A 20,939-nucleotide genomic window follows, 5' to 3' on the forward strand; every position below is an offset into this window, starting at 1 on the left:
GTCAAACAAAGGAAATACCTGCACACATATGAGTAGGTGTTTGTAACTGTGTGATTATAAATGCATTTATCAAAAACCAGAACTTCTCCTGATTGAAGCTCTACATGGAAGTTGGTGTGCAATCACATTTTGAATGACCATGCAGTCAAACACAGGGGTAATGTTATAAAATGTGTCTTTAATGGAGAATTGTAAAACGTAAAATAACGGTTGTAGTGTGTTATAAACAGTTAATGAATGAAAGCTTGTACATGATAGGAGGAGGGGTTTTAAGGCAGAAGGATGAGAATGGCGTGTGAAGGTCACACACACACACACAGAAGGGTTTGGCCACTCACCCGTCACTTCTTCCTGAAACAAGCTATGTTCGAAACAACACTGTCTTTCCAGTAGTTGTATGCATTACTGGCGCTTATCTCACTCTTCCATGATTACAGGACTGCTTCCCATAAACTGTCTAATGAACTATTCAACTTGCAATACGACACAATGAAACCATTAAACTGAGTGAGGCTGAGGACATGAAAGATGAGAAGCCCCCCCCCCCCCCGGGGCTCATGCCACGGAGTTTGAACAGCATCTAACAGACGTGACAATGTCCTGGCGAAAATCAATGTGAGAGCCGAACGCAGTGAAATGAAGCTGCAACACATCAAAGCTCGTCATACAAGTCTCTTCTTGTGGCAGCATGTACAGCTTCATGAATAGGCCTTCACGCCCCCGTCTCCCTGTTTCTTCCACTTTCTGTCACTCTTGCACGCTCTCATCTCTCTCTCTCTCACACAGGCACGCACAAAAACACTTCCTTGTCCTTAGTTTTCGACGTTCACTTGCCTTCCCACCAATCATTAACGTTCTGCACAAAGGGAGAAGTCTGAAGGAGGACATACACAGAACTGCCCTGTTGTTGAGGAGAGAGGAGGAGAGTAGGAGCACCAGAGAAGCGCTGGAGAGAGGCATCGATTCCCCCCGAGGTCAGTTCCACTCAAGTATAACAGAGTTTTAAGACTCAACACACATTAATCAGCCTGTTCAGACCAGTGTTTCCACCTGTTCATGATCACTTCTGATGGGACTGTTCTCCCTGGTGCAGTGAAATGCCAACGAGGTGACAATGGAGTTCACAGCACTACACATACTTTGGCTGTTGCCAGTATTCACTTTGACAACTCAAGGTATGTGACACCATTTCAAACTAATTCAAACTGAATGGGGTGTAAGACAAGAATAATAGGGTGGGATATTTGTATCGATGTAACAGTGTCATTAATAATATTGGCTGACATAAATAAAAATGTATGCAGAACTAAAAGTTATTTATTTAACAGATTTAAACAGTTTGATTTGGGTATTTGTCGACCTTTATATTCAAAAGTGCCTATTTAGTGTGTATTTAATTTGACTTCTTTGTCGTATTGTTTCATTATTCAAAGTTTTCTTTTTTGTTCACATATATCTTTAAAAACAAGGAATAATAATGAAAAATATCAAATATGTAAAGAATAATCTTTAAACCACTCAATAAAACTGATTTAAAGCTATTTTTTTAGTGTCTCACATATAAGTGTTTTATGAGTATATTAAATGCTTGCAAGATATCAAAGGCAAAAGTCCATGGTTAAGGGAGTCCTTCTCTTTACAGCAGATAAATGAAAGTGAGAACAAACAGAGACAAGGCAATTTTTTATATTCACATAATATCATAAATAAATTCAAGGTAAAACTTTTTTTAATTAAACTGACATATTTTATGCAATATTTTTATTTTTTAGTTGAATTAATATTTCTCTCTTTCTCTGCAGAGCTGGTGGGACTAAGTGTGAGTCCCCAGGTTACTACAGACTGTGGCCAACAGGTTACTCTAGAGTGCAAAGTATCCCCTTCTCCTACTGGACTGTCAATCAAATATATGGGGTGGTCCCACAGCAAGACATTCTTATGTTCCGTGAACAGTGAAGGAAACATTTCATACAACAGTAGCACAGAGAGGGATTTCCACTGCGAGTTTGAAGAAGGACGGTTGTCCCTCATCTTTCACAAAGTGCAGCCACAGCAGGAGAGCGGGAACCTGCAGCGCTACAGGTGCAAACTTCACTCCAACAAGGGAGCTCTGCACGAATACACAACTGTGGAGCTAGAGGGTGAGAGTCCACATTTATTCTTATTTAATCACACAGCGTTGTATCTTTATATCTATAAAACAGCTGGAGTGAATTTATAATAAGACTGGTTTCCTCAATTGCTGTTGAATTATTTAGTTTCTTTGAAGGTGCCCCGTGGAGTTTACTTTAAATAAAAATCATGTTTACAACAAGTGTTTCTTAAATCACGGAGTACCTCTAAGTAAAATGCAATAATAAAGCTCAGTGGTGGGGCTCTGATAGTAAAAAAAGTCCCATTCTATTTCTGAATAGAGATTTATATTATCAGCCATAATATTTGAGCCTAGACTCGCCACAAGCTGTGATGGTGTTATGTGCTCCTTTAGAAGCATCAATTCTGTATGAGGTCAACTGTGTTTCCAGAAAAACACATTTCATTAGTGACGTCAAGAATTACTGCACTACCCACAGTCCTCAGGTTGAGCTGCAATGCCTCTGATTGGTTGAGCTTGGTGCTACCATGGAAATGTTTACCACATACATGAAAATCATGTTAGCTACAATGGGATCATTCAGCATTGCTACAGGTTATGATACTTTTCACCATATGAAAAACTATACAAGACACAAACCACATTTATAGCAACACTAAATTAACAACAATTTAAATTCAACATGAACTGTGCTGGAAGTCCTTTGAAAGGATAATTTGCAATGGACTATGGGATACGTAGTTGCTTCACTGTTAAAACATTTATATACATTTGTAACTTTGCCTTTTTTTTGTATTCAGCTAGTTATATCATCAGGAAGACAACTTCTTCTGCACACACATTCATTATTTATAACTGAACACTAATGACTTATTAGAAAAATGACACAAGATGAACATCAAGGAAAATTAATTTGTCAAGGCTAATGTATAAAGCATCAATACAATTTATCGTTCATTGATGAAGACCTTCGTTGCAACTAGCAAATCATTATAAATGGCTAGAGTTACTTATTAAAATGCAGTTTAATGTACCAGCTGATCGAGTAGATCTGAACTTTAAATAAGGTTGGCGAGTGTAATGTATTTAAGCCTACATCATATTTTAAACAAAGCTCATCGTGCACTCAGTGTGTAAAAACTTAAAATATAAATTAACCATAACGGTCTAATAATGGAAGTGGAGCGAACAGCAGAATATTTATCTGAAATAAAGTGCAGACTAAGTGTAACGCAGTAAAAGATGGATGTACAGTTAAGCACAGTAAAGGAATTAAATGCACTTTCCATTACTGCTCCCCTGGGATTTGTTAAGGTTAGATACATCTGTGCGACGTGGTGTAATTAATGGATTCACATGCCTGAATAAAAATATCGAGTGTCCCTAACCTTCTGTTTATCAAATGCATGTTAAAAACTCTTCTCTGGTTCTCCCCTCAGATTGTGCTCGGATGGTGCAGGGAGCTGTAACAAGCGACGGGCCCTCTTGCACCTTCGACAGCGTCCACCCAGACGGGGACGTGCACTGGTTTCAAGGGTCCCACAACCTCTCAGCCGGCTCCATAAAGCAGAACACGACTAAACGTGTAGAGAAATGGGGTTGGCTGACTATCCACAGTGACCTGGAGAGGAAAGGATCAGACGAGCCATACAACTGCTCCTTGATGAGCAGCAAATCTGGGAGATACGTGGCCAGTGCTTTAATAAAGAGCCCCCAAATCCTAAGGCTGGATACCACAAGGGCACATTCACTATCACCCCCCAATGGAATCGGTTCACTGGGACCCGTGAGGATACTTCTGTGGATTTCAGTCTTACTCGCTGTAGCTCTGAAATAACGAAAGGAAATCCATATCATGGACGGTGATAAAATATCAGGGTGAGGTGGTGGTTATTAAGATTTGTTAAAGCAACACTATGTAACATTTACTGAGAAACAGCGCCACCTGCAGCCACATGAGGTTAGAGACTCTAAACTGTCTGATCGGTTGTTTGTCTCTGTATGTTGGCCCGGTGATAGGCTGGCGACCTGTTCAGGGCAGACCCCGCCTCTCAACCGATGTCATCTGAGATTGGCTGCAGCACCCTCCGCCACCCTCAATAAGATAAGCGGTATAGATCATTGATTTATCGACATCTTAAAAGTTTCCTCACAAACTATAAAGAGAGATAGACGCAGTTTTGTCATTAATTTCAAGTCTTTTTAAACTTGTCCAAGTCACGCATTACTTCTGAACTTGCTGGTCCTGATTCGGACTATTTCGATTGCCACCATCAGCCCGTTACTTCTCACAGGAAGTCAAGTAACACAAGTTACGCTGAGCAAGAATTGACATTCAGGGTGAGCAGCGGGAACAAGGTGTGAACCGTTGTCTCTATTCAATGTCAGTGAACCGTCAAAATCATTTTGAGGCTTCTGTTTTTAGGTTAAACGTTGCATGGTGTTGCTTTAAAGACAACAGGTAACAATGAGGTACTCTTTCTTTCAATGAACTCGGCGAAGCAGTAAAGTCCAGAGGTGAATTATTCTTCCAGTAAACTCTTGGCTGAAGTGACTGTGGAAACTAGTGCTGAGAGGTGATAACAAGGGAGCTGATTATACTTACACTGTATAAAATACACACACACACACACACACGCACACATACACACACACACACACACACACACAAACACACACATACACACACAGCAATCTACAAACAGGAGGAGTTATTTTTGGCTACTCTTTCGGTTTAGTCTAGCGCTATTTAATCATCTTGCCCCAGGTTTTACAGGAGGTTTACTTCTTTCTGTAAGGGTGACATGAACACGTCAGACGACAGGCGTGTCCACAGATGTCTGTGTGTGACTATGAAAGTAAAATCTGTCAAACAGGATGCAGACATCAAAAGTTGAGCTCTGCTGTAAATTCCCCTCAACACCACGACACAATTGTGTGTGAAATATCAATCAGCTGAACCATCAGGTTCGTGGGTGTATGCTGCCCCCTGGTGAACAGAGTTGGGATCAGTGATCTGTGGCTGCTGGAATGATGTGCTGTGATGCGCCCGCTGGGTGAATCAACACGAGGTCACCTGACTGCAGTGCACACAGATGCATCCAGGCATGGGCCTGACACACACACACGCACGCGCACACAAACACAAACACACACACACAAAATCACAAAAGCCTCTATTATTTAAGAATTTTTTCTCTTGTGAGATGTTAATATAATCAAAGCAATTTCGATGAATGGTCACACAAAGAAATGCTTTACACACTGAGTGATTGACAGAATTATTTTAAATGGCTGTATATGCATATATTTTTAATTATCTCATCAATCTATCCTCAAAAGAATCTCTTTGCTTTGTAGGCAGCTGTTTGTTCTTAGTTTATCTCCTACATGTTAAGAGTTTGATCTTTTATTTCATTAAAGCATGATCATTTGTTGTTGCTTTACTGAATATTTCTAATCTTTGTAAGGTTCAACGGTTTTTTTATTTGAGAATAAATTTGATCTGAAAGTGATGTTTACAATTTGCCATAATTGCTGGAAGGATTAAGACTTTAAAGAGGAATAAATATGTATAAAAAAAAACATTTTTAGGTATATTGTGGTTTTCTCTCTTAAATCATTTTATTTTTTGATGAGGCTTCCACTGTGGATTGGAGCTGCTTTATGACATTTTAGATGATCAGCTTCTGACAAATGAATACATGTAAATAACTGTGCATATAGTGAGTAACTTCCACATTTAAAATGTCTAAATAAAAGACTAAATTGGAGTAATGATTTTGCAATATTCCCTCATTTCTATTATGTCTGAGTAAAGAAAACAAAGAGCTTGATCAACAACATTATCCAGAGATTCATCTTAGAAGGAAAAGTTAAATGTGCAACCACAGACAAAACCTGAATCTGCAATGGGTTCACGTTTTTTGGACAGAAACAGAAATCTAATGATTTAACCAAATCCAAAATGATTAATCCAGACCTGCTTGAAGATTGATGCAACATGTAATTTCAGAGGTTTAAATTGTACTGAAAAGTGCAATTTAAGCTTTATTTTGAGCTTGATTTCAAAGAAGCAATCTCACCAACTGTTGAGTTCAGTTTGGTAGCCATTGTTTAGCTTTTGAAATTTGAAATCCACAATTTAAAGACAATTGAAGCTGTTTTTCTGATTACTCTAAGGACCATTCAAGACACAATTCAGAGCAAATGTTATAAATTGCAATTCTCAAAAGCAATTTGGAATATTCAGATCTGCAACTCCATGACAACCGCTCAAACCTCGTCTGCTGATAAATCATATATGATCACACGCTACATGAAGGGATGAGACTGGTCAGCTTCATCAGTGTGCCACAACAGACCTGTAACATCCACCTCCAACCACAAGAGGGACCAAGTTCCACACTTAAATCTCTCTCAGAAAAAGTGATTCCTGACTTTCTGTTTACCGCTGCAGGGTTCAAACAGGCCAAAGCATTCAGGCCTGAAAAGAAAAGCAATAATCACACTGTTATTCATACGTTTCTCTTTGTAATGTTTAGACTTTAAATTGTGTTGTTAGTTTCAAAGGAAATTCAGTTGTTAACTGATCATAACAGACTAGCAGGATTCTCTCCGTTTCCTCATGAGACTTGTTTCTGTAAGTGCTCCTGCTGCTCTGTTACATCATCTCTCCATGTTGGAAGTTTGCTTCTCATACAATCTGGCCAAAGTACACTGGGGGGGGGGGTCCGCTCTATTGACTGTTTGTGTGTGTGTGTGTGTGTGTGTGAGTGTGTGTGGGGGGTGTGTGTGTGTAGGGGCCTCAGATCAAGTTCCCATGGTAACTGAGAGGTGTCTTAGTGTGGCATCCCTGGCTTCATCTGTGTGTATGTGTGTGTGTGTTTGTGTGTTTGTGTGTGTGTGTGTGTGTGTGTGTGTGTGTTTGTGTATCTGGCTAATTATTCCAGAGGGCTGTTATCTCCTCTTTACATTGTCACCCTGACAGCCTGGTGGTCAATGGTCAGGTGAGGCAGCCCCATCACGTTATATCATACACAAGATCGAGAGGCTTTGGGGTGAGCGGGTGAGGGTGGGCAGAGGGGTGCACGGATCAATAGAGGCAAGATAAGAAACTGACTGACCGATAAACAGAGGTACACGACGGATGGATCGGTTAGAGAGGAGGAGAGGGCGGAGGGATGGAGGGATGAATGGAGGAGATAAAAGCCCGATTCTGTCAACAACCCGCAGAGATTTATGTATGACTGAGCACTGAGAGGCTGTTACCTAATGTTACGGTAAATGGAAGTCGACTCGGGATTAATTGTCCCATGCCAAAGCTTGTGTGCACAGTGATCAGTGCTGTTGGTGACAGATGTTGCACCAGGTCCGACAAGGTTTTGTTTTTCTTACTCTCTAATCAAATAACATTATTCAAAGATACATTATAATTTAATACAAATATAAATGTTAAGAGATCAAATATTTAAAATCCTCTTTGAGAACCTCAGGTAAGCACTCATCTTCCAGGATGGATCATGTTAGTTCTACCTTGCTGCGTTTTTACTGTCTAAAGGATCGTGATGTATGAATATGTATCTCCATGAATTACAATGTGAAAAGGATGTGACCCTGAGGAAAGGGTCACTCACAGCCATCTTATCTCTCGCTCCCTTCAGCTTCACAGAACTGTGCATCCTTTCGGCCACACATCGTTAGGGGTGGGTGGAGACCAAAACCAGAGCGAAAAGAATCTGAATATTGGACCTATACCTTCATCAGGTTGCCAGGGGACACAACTTACAATGAAGGGCAATGCTGCTCTGTTACTGCTGGATGAGTAATTAAGGCCATTTTCAGACAAGAACGCAAGAGGATGGCAGCAGAATTGGGTACTGACTTTATTCAGGGGTGGTTTAATGGGCTCCTCCCTGACTCATAACGCCTCACAAGTTTCGTGAATATCTGTTCAGTTATTTCTGTGTAAATTTGCTCACAGACAAACAAGCCGAGCAACAACTTGACAGAGGAGAAAACATAACCTCCTTGTTAGAGGTAATTATCAAAAGGTAAAAACACTTGTGTACAGTGTAATTATTTCATAAGGCTTATTTTGTATTAATGCATCAACATTTCAGCAAAACACTAATATTGACACCTATTTATTTAACTCATTTTTCATTATGTACATTTCTACCCTATATCAATGTATCATACTTTAAACAGCCTTGAACTAAATGAACAACAATAAGTAGAATATATGAAATATGCAGCAGAGTAAATATAGCATTCAAGTAAAAAGGAAATGTTTACCAAAGAACATAGTGTATTAGATGGAGAGAGTTTCTCTCAGTTGATGGCAGCAGGTTCCAAAGCGTCTACAATAAACTGCTCCAGCCTACACAGTACGTGTTAGTAGGTCACAGTAGCACCTATACAGCAGCGGTAGCTCAAACACTAAATGTACTATATGTTTGTGTATATGTGGTAAACACGTCTCCTGCGACACCGCAGGCGGCTTAATTAAACATTTCATCCCTCCCACATGCCATGAACACCATCCAGCAGATCAGAGCGCAGCACTGACTCAAGCACCTCCAAGGTTGTCAGAGGACAAACTAATCCATTTTGATCCAGACTCCAGAAAGGCTGTTTTACATAACAACTCTATAGAGAGCGATACATGAAGAACCCAGCGGGTAGACCAAGCTGTGGCTCAGCTGGGTTCAAACACTGAGAGGACGCAGTGTCTTGAAATGTAAGAAGCTACAGCAGGAGAAGGCGTTTGAAAAGGAATGAATACAAATATATCAACATAACGTCAAGCTGTGTGAAAATCCTCATGGTTGCATGTGAATGAAAGATGGAGCTATACTCCTCAGAAGACACCAAGAAGAGACGTCACTTCTTGAAGACGCAGTGTTTAACTCTTCTCCCAGGTGTGACAGCTTAGATGAAAAATGAGCCATCACGTTTCCCAAGTTTCCGAGAGTCAGTATCTTTACTCCAGCGTAGATACATGTCAGTGCACCATATGGCACCCAAGTCATTCCACAACAAAGGCTGAGAGCACACATGTGACAGCGTCGGGCCGTGAACCTTTTGAGTTAGCTCTACAGTGTGACAGTGAAAACAGGCAAATGACTGAAAGCTCTAATAAAAGGGTCTGCTGTTCAGACCGATTCCATGATGCCACAGATAACTGACTGCTGAGGCCTGTGTGTTTGTGTAACCTTGAGGCTTTGTTCTCACAAGAGCATTTCACACATACACACAGAACTCAGACAGCCGCCGGGAGATGTATGTGTTACCTCCGTTGTCCCGGGAGACGACACAGTATAATCCTCACGTGCCAAATCATTAACATAAAGCTTCTACATGAAATCCAGGTTTAGTTGTATGAAACTAAATACTTCAGACATCTAGAATAAATATTGTTTCATAGCAGAAGTAGCTTTAAGTGCATATCTAAGGCGGCGTGTGGCTCCAGGATGGAGATCTGATTGCTAACTATTTGGAAAGTCTGCGGTTCGATTCCTGGCTCCTCCAGAGCCAACATCAACAGCTGTGTGAAAAAATAGGTGCTGAAATGAAATGCTTTAGTGTTTGACTGCTGTTTACCATATGTTCACAAGATTTAATACATTCAAATTATAGGCTATAACTCTAGAATCTGAAATTACCATATAGTAATAGTAATGGTAATTAGTAATGTGTATGGTGGTGGAGTAGCAAAGTTGCAAGCAGTTTACACTGATATACCTGCAGAGAGAGAAAGGAATGTAAATTGTTTTTAAAGACACATTTTTAGCTTGTTCATTTGAGTGTGTTATACGTTTTGTTATGTATGTGAAAGCTGGGTCAATGGACAGTTTGAGGAAGGCGATGCATTTTCTGAACATTAGAGCGTGTGAACATTTTCAGGCAATAACCCAAATTGATATGGTAGACATATGTCTTCTTTAATTTCAAGATAATGGTTGGATGATATAATCTGATATAATCATTGGATAACAGTGGAGAGGTGGAGGCCAGAGTGATGAGGATACAAAGCTGACAGTGTTCCTGCTTGAATTTGTTTACATGACTCGTATGTCACCTATGAATGAACTGGGGACATCGATGTCATTGATGGTTCCCTACATTCTGTTCTGGGTTCACTCTGGTTCGTGTGGCGCACTCTCCTTTAGTGTGGAAACAAATTCCCAACACATTTATACCAACGACAAATTATGTTTTCGCTTCCTTTGATGAAACCAACAAACCTTCAATGTGCAAAACAGTAAAACCCAAAGATCTATGCATTAATAATCATAGGATTAATCAATCTGAATCATACGACCTAGTCTCTTTTGCTTACGAAATCTGGGAAGAGTGCATATTACATTTTGTCATAATGCTACACACTCACAAATCCCCATTTTTATATCCAACACAGTGGATCAAATAAACCTGAGGCACAAAAATCATTGATTTAGATTCAAGGAAAAAAATGTATAATAAGTGATCATGTGTATTAACCATGAAATCTCATCTCTATTAAACTAATGTTGTTTTTTCCTAACAGTGCTAGAGTCAAAGTGAGTGGGTTCTGTTCAATTAAGGCCTATAATCAGAAAGACTAACCAGTGTACCTCCGATCTGAGGGTACGATTGACATTTTGTTCAGGAGGTATCGATTGTTGCTCTATAGACAGTATTTGCCTCCTGAAACGAAAGCTGGAGAATAAAAGGGGAGTCATTTGCCAAGCAGGGAGAGTGAGGACAGGGGATAAGGGGTAAAGAAAATAAGGTTCACAGTATCCAACTGACTCTGGAGCTGTGCAGCTGTCCTCTGTAAAGCAAGGAGTGGTAGGGAATAAAGAGTTTAGAAAAAAAAAAATCCCTTTTCTTTATCTATTGTTTCTTAAAAGCTCCAGGTTCACAGCGTAAAATAGTTCTGCTTTCATCTGTTCGCATGAGCTCAGTAATTGTCGCTCTCACTCACATCATGAAAAGAAAACCAGTACATTTTTCAGATCAAAGCTTTGACCGTGTCTCCTGAGCTCTACCCTCACATGGAGCGGCTCGCTGTAGATCCAGGATATGAAACCTGAACCATTATTGATCCTTTCTGACTAATACGCAATCAATACCCCAACGTCTTTTTGTGTAATTGCTTATAAATGTATGAAACCAAACTAATAAATGGCCCAGTGGTGTGAGGATGTAAAGTATAAGAGAGCAGACGGAGTCAGACTTAAATCAGAACTGTTTATAGATCGATAAAGCCTCTTGTGCCGTGCCCGTTACATAACACAGCCTCTCTGGACGACTGTAATCCCCCTCCAACTCTCACATCAATGGGTCGTTTGTTATCTCTCTTCAAAAAGTAATTTCCTGGTCCGTGTCATTCACCTCACTCCCCGGGTCCGAGGAGAAAGGGAAGAATTTCTGGTAGTTTGTGTTTTTCACGTCAATCTTCAGCTCCTGGCGTCTTCCCTCCATTCTCCAGCACGACTGGCGATGGTCAATGCACGACGGGGAAAACTGGTGGCTGATAGACGTGGTTCATTGTGCTTGGAAAATTACGCCCAGATGGTCCTCATTACTCGATTCCCCCCGACAGCTTTGCTTTATGTTCTGCTGCCACTGTCGGGAGGAGTTATGTAACCTGGGTGTTTTATAACACCTGGCAACCCCCTGACAACCAAACTGGAACCCCCCCCCCCCCCCCCCCCCCCCCCCCCACTCTGCATCCTCACTTATCCTTGTAATTACTTGAAAGCCAGAGGAGCCTGCACCTGTTTTTTTCTGTTTAAAGAGGGAGTTCGAGGTATCCATTAGATCTGAGTGCACAGGCCAACTTGTGTTTTCCAAGTGCATCAGGGGACTTTGAAGCGATAGAGGCCGCGGGAGGACGGAGAGGTGGAGATGTTTGGTGGCTTCGGCTAAAGTGGTTTCTGATCATTGGAGAAAGGCACGACTGGTGGGGTCCCCCTTTGAAGAGAAGGGAACCTTAAATGGAGCTGTCTTACTCTTCAAAGAGGATCATCCCGCTTGGATGTCAGAGGCAGTGAAAAAGCCATTTTGAAATGATGCCATATTTTACAGTATACTAAATAAAAAAATCCTTGAGATTCTCTGAGATCAAACTTTACTTTCACTTCCCATCTGCTGCTAGATGACTCCCTCTTTGTCTTCAGATGGGAAAGGATATCATGAAAGAAGAAGAAGCAGAGAAGGTGACTTTTCCATCTCTTCTTTGTTTTAATTTTCCAATATTAGTTATTAATTATTTATATTCTTTCAAAACATATTAGGAGTTGATTTAAGGATAAGTGCAACTCCTGCGTTATCTCTAGCAAAATCTCATTTCAACAATACATCCCACACACACACACACACACACCTGGTGTTCTGGACATGTCAACAAGTCAGTGGGTAGAGAGGGACAACCGCGCAGCACAGAAAAAGCTTCTTAACAAGTGCTTACACAATACAACCAAGTGCAGCTCTTTTGCACGCACGTGCAAGACTACAAGATTGATACACATTGAAGTGCATGTGGACACAAGGAAAAGCAACAACACACACACCTTCACTAGACATCAGAATTCTGTTGTCACTGATTTAGCAGGAGTAAACGCCCTCATATGATCAAAGAGTCAGATTTCCTAATGATTTCTGATCGTACACGAACAAAAGACCTCAAACTTGTTTCATTTACCCGGTGATATGACACACAGACACAGAATGGAAATGCATATCCATAAGCTTTGATTTGTGGCAGTTAGCTGCTTTATGGAGAAATGTGCCACAGCAGAACTGTGGTCAACATCATCCACACAGTGAAGTGCTCAGATGAGACCGGACGTGACTCAAAAATAAATCCACTAAATCTCCACATGTAAGTAAAAATAGGTCATTGAGCAGGCTAATCACATTGAGTGGTTCAGCTTCACATCCTGTGACAGTTCATGCGTCACAGCCATAAAGACACAAAGTTATCTTCACATTGAAGCAGAAATTACATATCTTTCAGTTTTTCTTGTGATTTTTGGCCGTAGCACATATTTTTCAGTGTTTTTTGGAAATGTCTGTCTGATACAGAAACGCGGTCGAATGGACAAGTTGCACATCGGAAGTGAACAGCAGCCTCCTGCATGAAACTCCATTCCATGTTATTCAACATTCCTCCATTCAGCCCTGTCGCAATATCAATGGATTCTAAAGGTCAAGAAATGCAAATATGGTTCATTAATAAGAGGCTGCGCAGATTTGACACGAAGAGAGTAAATCTCAACACGTCAGTGAAATGTTGAAACTGCTGAAAGTTCTGGTTTATTAGAGGAAAGTCCTGTCCCTGTTGTGTCAGTCATGTGATTCATATCCCAAACTCGACCCCTACCACCTTTTGATGACTCTGCTGTTGTTAATATTCGCTTCATCCAGTAAAAAACAATGCAATGTATTTGCAGAAACTGTTTCGTAAAACATGAACAGAATTTCTAGGACACAGGTTGACGTTACTCAGTGTGAAGTTAGTGAACCTGAAGAAAAACAGAATCCCTTTTCATCAGCTAAACTCACATTTTGATATTTGCAGGTACGCGTCTTAGACTGAGACAGCTGAGCATTCAACTAGTCTGATAACTAGTGTCAACACGTGCACTTTTGCCCCATGAACCATTTATTGACAGCTCACTGATCAAATACAAGTCAAGAAACTGTCAATATTACCACAGAGCCAATGTTTGCTGCAGTTCACACTCTTCAGTCAGTGTCACATCAATGAGAGACAAATACTGGGTTCTACAAATACAGTTCAAAGTAGGAGCAGTGCGAACACATTTATTATTTACCTAATATAACCATTAGTGCACAGACAGGGGGTCAGGTGTTCTGTGTTTGCTGGGGGACACAAAAGCAAAGGCAGATATAAAGTGTGGAATTTAACTAACCAAAAAACGGACCTACGGCTCAGTGGGCAGGTGGAAGGGAAGTCGAGAATCCAAACTCGAAAACTCAACAAACAAAAGGCCAAACATGAAGCAGAACTGAAACCCGAAGGGAAACCAAAAAGGGAATCGAACCAACCAGCTACAAGTCAGCACGAGGGAAATGCAGGGACATTTACAGATAAACTGATAAAAGAGAGTGAGGGGCACAGACTGGGGACACTAGGGTGGCAGTGACCCTTGAACTCAAGAGTGACACATTCCAGACAAAGACAGGATGTAAAGTAAGAGATAGACACACAAGGAAAAAAGCTTCAAAATAAAACCCAGTACTAAAAAATGTATCTAAAATTTAAATCCCAGAATAAATGACCAAAGTATAAACAGAAAACCAAACCGAATATCAAAATCCCACCAATGCAATGTTTCAAAGAACAGGAAGATTTCCCAATTTAATGAAAGGGACAGAATCATGACACAGCCATGAGACCCCTCCCCTCGATGAGATGAGACAGTGCATGTAAATTTCAGACGAGATCCATGCATAAAATATGTCTTAAAGGTCAGTCTTTAAGTATGTCTTTAAAAGACAGTGGGAGAGCTGTGTGTGTGTCACCTTGTTTTGTTCTTCTGCCGCCCAGAGGCCCTGAATCCTTTACTGTAGCTTTAAGTTGTGGTGAAAGGTGGTTACGACTGATCTCATGTCATCTCGGCAGCGGCTGTGGCTGAGCTGTAGAGTGGTCGTCCTCCAACCTGAGGGTCGGCAGTTCGATCCCCAGTCTGATACATCTGCATGCCAAAGTGTCCTTGGGCAAGATGCTGAACCCTGAATGGCCCCCCATAGATTAACAAAGTGCTGCGATAGATGCACTGTATGAGTGTGTGTGTGAATGTAAAAAAATATTATCGTTTGTGCTTTTGGTTCAGATGCAGATTCTTTGTGCTGTGAATTTTTGATTAGGTCAAGGCATAATGTCATGGCTGCATAAACATGTTGTTAGGCAGCAGGAAAAAGCCCAATGTCAGAATGATCCTTCTGAACAACACAAACACAACAAACCTGAGGATAAAACCTAGCTGGAGTCCGTGTGGCTGCAGACTGAAGAGGACTGAAGAGGACTGAAGAGGACTGAAGAGGACTGAGGAGACAGGTTACTGAGACAGCTTCTCAAATTGTTCTGATATGCGATCAATCAACCCATCTGCTCTTTGCAGAGGCCCTGCAGAGTTCTGCAGATGGATGAAGACCTCAGAACTTTAGGTCATGGACACACAAACAAGATGAGAGGGCACTGCTGTCAAAATCCAAAATCCTCAGGGTCTTTGTTTCGTTTCAACGCAGAGTCACAAGAGGTTTTCCATTTGTTTGACATTTAATATTTATGTTTGATTGATGTTCAAGGACATGCAGAGGGATGCTGGAAGAGATTGTGTGAGAGCTTGTCCATTTCTCTCATGGTGACCAAAAATAACATATTTTTTAAATATTATATTGATAATATGATCTGTAAAAAAATGGTGCTTTATTATTCCAGGCTACTGTTCAGCTCCTGTGAATGATTCCATGGCCTCTCAGGCGTGTGAACAGTGTGTGTTGTTCCTTCTCTCCCTCTGAAGGAGATAAAACACGCAGCTCAGTTGGACGTCTGTCAGAGGAAAGACCCCTGCTTCTTTGCTTCAACATAACTAGGGATCCATCGATGTCCCTTTCATGTCAAACTCACAAGTGCCACGACCGATACGTCGGCAACAAACTGTGGAGGCGACTTGTCACAAGCGGTAACATCACACATTGTACGCAGTTAGATATTGTTACTGACAGGCCAGTTTTTCTTTAATGAAAAACAAAGAGTGCGGAGGACATACAATCGCCTCAAGGGCCCCATGAAAACCAAATACTGGAGAAGACACAGAAAGCAAGAGGTTTCAGGTATATGGAGTTGTTGTATCATTGTGCTTATTCATCAGTGAAATCGTGTTTTGTTTATAATGGTTATTCTTTATTTAGATCTCTATTAGCTGCCACTAAGGCAGCAGCGACTCCTCCTGGGGTCCACACACAACAAAACATCACATTTTAAAACAAGACATATCTCATGAAACATATAACATGTGCAAAAAACACACCTCAATAAATCGTTTTCAAAAGAGTCAAGTAAAAACTTAACTTAAGAATACACACATTTCATCCCTTCATGATAGTAAATGCATTTTTCTGTTTAAAACTTGATTTGCTTGAGCATGAATAAGACTTTAATCATTTAAGATGTTTAACGATTGATTAACACTTGAACATTGCTGTGAATCCTACACAGACCACATGACGTCATGAGATATACAATTTACCAAAATTCAAGCTTACAGTTTTGTTTGATAAATTCATGATGGAAGCGGATGAACTCAGGAATCAGCATCCAGAGGGAAAATAGTCAAAATGAGGCTGTGACATCATAGAAGCTGAACTGAGCAACTGATCAATAAGTGATATTGCTGCAATAACCCGAGCACTACTGCTGTCAGCTCTGTCTCTGGGCAGCTGGGCTGTTTTCCTTCTCTATCCCGTTTGTCAATTAAAAAGACTGGCACAGTGTTTCCATGGTGACAGAGGACTATCACAGGTATCATCCAAAGTGGCGGAGACCGAGAGAGAGAGACCGAGAGAGAGAGGAGAAGCAAAGAAGCATGGTAGCACTGATTGCTGCCCAGAGCTCAAATATGCTTAAATATGCAGAACAAACACACTTCTGCACACGTCATTAACACACAAATATGACTGAAATACACACAACTCTGCTCTTATGTCTGGTTTTCCAAAAGTCTCCAACCAGTGATAAAAATATTGGATCAATGTTTCTTTATTTATTTAGCTGTGGCTCACTTTTTTTCTCATTAGAAGGGCGTGTTCTCTCTCAACAGCAGACAGCTTCGTGGTGAAGGTGTGCACATTTTGTTTTTCCTCCAGAGTGTCTGTCAACCTTTGGAGCAGCAGGTGGAGCATTCACAACTGTCCGGGCTTACAGACAGTTTCCTCACACTCCAAAGACATCCCTGGGGAAACCTGCGTGATCGGATTGTCTCCCCCGTGAGCTGCGGAGAACATTAACAGGATTTGAGTGTACTCGCCCGGGGCTTGTTTTTACCTCAAGTCCTCCTACTAGGGAACAGCAGATTTTTCGCAGTAGTGATGGAGTTTTTATCCCCTTCTTTCTTTATTGGAGAGTGTGGTCTTTCAGTTTGAGAGCAATACTCTTTTCATGTTCAGATGTTGTAATGCTCTCGCCTAAAACCCTGGGCTTGCTCTCAGATGTACTCTATTCGTGCTGTGGTTTGCTCTGCTTGTGCACAAACTGTGCGCTTGCATTCAGATCTTTTGTTGCACATTTCCTACGCTGCAGCTTTTGCTCCTTTCCTGTTAATCACGCTGCTTCTGTGCACACATGAAAAATCTACTCTTGGATTTTTCCTTCCCGAACGGATAGCATATAGAGACAGGAAAACATAACCAATCCACAAAGTTTCAAATAAAAAGTTGTGAACTACATGTATGGTATTTGATTGTTTCTAGTGTGTATGCAGATGCAGACTGTAAACATGCCGTCAATTTTACATGATCATGCAAATAATTGTTCCAGCCTGTGATGAGCTGCTTGTCCAAGGATTTCCCCTTTTGTGTGAAATCAGTGGTTCCCATTTTGGTGGAGAATATGGTTAAAAGGGACATTAGCATTAAAATAGGGTCGTGCCGTACTTCTATTTCTGTGTGGACGTTCTTTGCGACACACGTCTACCCCTTATTTCTTGACAAGGTCTTGGGAAGGACCTAAATGTAATTTGTCAGCAGCCTCTTCAGGAGGCACAAATGAAAATGCTGTTTAAGCAGCAGTGAGATACTGAGCTACCTGCATTTGCATTCTGAGCTCAGTGGTTGAGGTTGAAAGCAGCCACCAATTTCTGTTTCAGCATTATTTACAATGAAGCTCAAAGATATTTCCCCCCGTGTCTGTCACAATGAATCCAGCTAAATCTGAAGAGTGTACCTAGAGTGAGCGTTTAGACTTATTGTTTCAGTTCCTCAACAAATTCCTAGATATACACATCACAGTAACACATCATCGTAATCACTAAGGCTACATCCATACCACTACGTTTTTGTTTGAATACGACAATTCCTGCAAGACTACATTGGGACTAAAATGACCAGATTAGCATGCAGTTGTGTGACCACGTCATTGTTTACAAACATGTTGTTTCTGCCGGTTTTCAAGATAAAAAAGGTCCAGCAGTGTTTCCAAACTTCTCAGTTTTTAGCGGCTTTAAAACAAAAATAATTTTAGAAGAAATAAGTGATGCATTTTTAAATAAAAACGTAGTTGTGTAGCAGTAATATTGTAATGTAATGTACCTCAATAATCAATTATACTGCACCAGTGACTTCAGACCACTTTTTTGTTGGTGATCAGTCTCTGCTTCCTCAAGATAGCAACACACAACAATGCACCTGACCACACTTCATCTTAAGACCAACACGCGCACACAGATGTGTGTGTTTCCTATTTAAGACAACGTGGTCTGAAACTAGCAAAGACACTCAGCTCTAAGTATCCTGCCATTACTTGTTTATTCCGCATATTGTGACCAAAGCAGGGAAATACTGTGGCAATCATTTTTTGGGGTTTAAAACACAAAATTGTTATTGTGATTTAAACCACTAACATGTTAAGCGTCACAGAGAGGGCTTCAGCCAGTCGCAGCTCTCATGGATGGATAGATGGATGGATAGATGGATAAATGGATGGAGAGATGGATGGAGAGATGGATGGATTAGGCATTGAAAGATTTAGTATTAAATTCAGACATTTGATTCTTTAATAATCCATTTTTTCAGTCTTTTAGTGTCAAACAGAACTCTCTGTACATCTTTGGGTTTACAACAATATTTTTGAGTCATATTACTATTGTTCCATGAAAAGTAAGTTTTGGCATTGTTACAAAGTTGAATTGACAACACACATAACTAATGGTAATTTATTAATTGAGAATATTGCTTTGTAATTCTCACACATGAAAATGCTCTACATGGAAGAATATTCAAGTGCATGCGAAATGATGTCTGTGTGTGAATGAGTGACAAAGCCGGAGGAAATGCCATGGAAACCGATGGCGGCTCAGCCGGGCTCATTACCTCTCCTCTAAGTGAGGAGACGGAGAAGCAGGTGGGGGGTTGGTTGGAATAATAGGTAGGAGACAAGATGAAGAGGAGCCAGAGATGAGTGAACGAGAAAAGGGCGAGGGAAGAATGGGAAGAGATGTTAAAGTTAAGACTAAGAGAAGTGAGCGGGAGCGAGGGAATGTATGTAATCGATATTCCCTCGGCTTTGTTCAATTTAAGGATCCAAGAAATGATCAGACACTGTGCACTTCACCTTTTGTGGCTTTAGTGGGTCTTCTATCAGGGAGAAATTCTTATTATATAATGAGTTTTTTTTGTCAGGCTCTGACCCTTGGATACATCCTGTGTAGAGAATCGAGGGGTCGAGCAGTGACAAGCGAAACAGCCTTATCATTTATGAAGAGAGATTTATCCATGGGGAAGCTGCCAAAGTATTGATTTAGGAAACTACAGTACAGTGTACTCTGGGCTGTACTTTGAACTTACATAGCCATATACTGTAATGATACTCAATCTTTTCCCACTATAAATCTGCTTTCCATTTCACCAAAGTACTTTCAGAGATACATCCACTAGGATGGACCACGCCCCAACGATGTAGCGTTAAATCTTTTGAAGGATTGTAAGGCTGTATTGGATATTGCGGATGGATGAAGGGGCGAGGATGAAGATGGAGGAAGAACGTCTCTGTTAGGCTGGCTTGGGAGGAGATCCTGTGGACTGGGTGGATGGAGACTGTCAGATATTGACCACTGGCTTAAGAAACAAATTCAACCAGAGGGGGAGGAACGAGCGAAAGGTTTAAAGAGGAAGAACAGCTTCCCGTCGGTGTGCATGTTATACAAACCAACCAATGTCTTGTGTACCATGCTCTGAGCAAGTGTGACAATACAGCAAGAGATTTGAGTCTCGTTCCTCGTGGTCAGAGTGGGATTGCAAAATTTGCCACGACAGTATATAATATATATAATATATAATATGATATATTTGAATATCATTATTCAAATAAAGCTATCACTCATATATTTACTAACATGAATATAATTTAATACTCTGTTGGATACACATAGAGAGTTAACTGGTTTTGTGGTGTCGCAGACTAACGATGACTATTATGAGAGAAATGTGGGAATCTTTGAGTGTCAATCAAAAGTTGTGGTCTTAGATTGGACTGTGAGAGTAGTTAAAAGAGTTTTGAAACATTGAGTAACATGGTGATTCGTGAAAATATTGACACAGGCACATATCGAGAGCCGAAAATGTGACAGCTGCAATGACAAAATCTGAAATGCCCTAAAAAATAGGAAACAGTACGATTTGTAACCGAACCCTCTATTAGACCCATCTTACGTGGTGTGACAGGAAATGAGCTTGAAATACGATGGTTACATTGGCCCCTTTTGATGGCACATCCAAGTCTGTGTCAGGTTTTAACATTTGAGAAAAGTTATACAAAGGTGGTGACTCTGGAGGAAGCTGCATGGAGTCTGATAATGCTGCCTCGGGGGAAGTCAGTCTGATAACGTGTGAAAATGAATCTCAGCGGGGGGCAGTAGAAAGAAGTGAGCTCAACCTGACCTGTAAAGTTGGTGTAATACCCCTTTAACAGGAAGTGAGGCAGGAGAATGACATGATGGGTAAATTGTTTCTATTTGCCAAATTGCAAATTTCATGTAGATAATAAAATAAGATAAGATAGGACTTTAATAAAACAGAAGGAAATTAGTGTGCCAGAATTACAGTATCACAA

General features: G+C 40.7%; 1 protein-coding gene across 1 annotated transcript; it reads left to right on the forward strand.

Annotated features, from left to right (window-relative positions):
* The first annotated feature begins 820 nt into the window (after positions 1 to 820).
* Positions 821 to 5,133, forward strand: LOC133953270 (uncharacterized). The gene is made up of 4 exons (XM_062387094.1): positions 821 to 974; positions 1,094 to 1,175; positions 1,803 to 2,141; positions 3,535 to 5,133. The coding sequence occupies exons 2-4, from the start codon at positions 1,115 to 1,117 to the stop codon at positions 3,930 to 3,932; spliced, it is 798 nt and encodes a 265-aa protein (XP_062243078.1). The 5' UTR covers positions 821 to 974; positions 1,094 to 1,114; the 3' UTR covers positions 3,933 to 5,133.
* The last annotated feature ends 15,806 nt before the right edge of the window (positions 5,134 to 20,939 follow it).

The sequence above is a fragment of the Platichthys flesus genome, chromosome 5, assembly GCF_949316205.1.
Source record: "Platichthys flesus chromosome 5, fPlaFle2.1, whole genome shotgun sequence".
Classification (NCBI taxonomy): domain Eukaryota; kingdom Metazoa; phylum Chordata; class Actinopteri; order Pleuronectiformes; family Pleuronectidae; genus Platichthys; species Platichthys flesus.

Bases quoted from the DNA above. Each gene is read 5' to 3' on its own strand.
- LOC133953270 (XM_062387094.1), top strand. From the start codon at position 1,115: ATGGAGTTCACAGCACTACACATACTTTGGCTGTTGCCAGTATTCACT. The intron at 1,176-1,802 runs GTATGTGACACC...CTTTCTCTGCAG, and splicing joins ATTCACTTTGACAACTCAAG to AGCTGGTGGGACTAAGTGTG. The intron at 2,142-3,534 runs GTGAGAGTCCAC...TTCTCCCCTCAG, and splicing joins CACAACTGTGGAGCTAGAGG to ATTGTGCTCGGATGGTGCAG.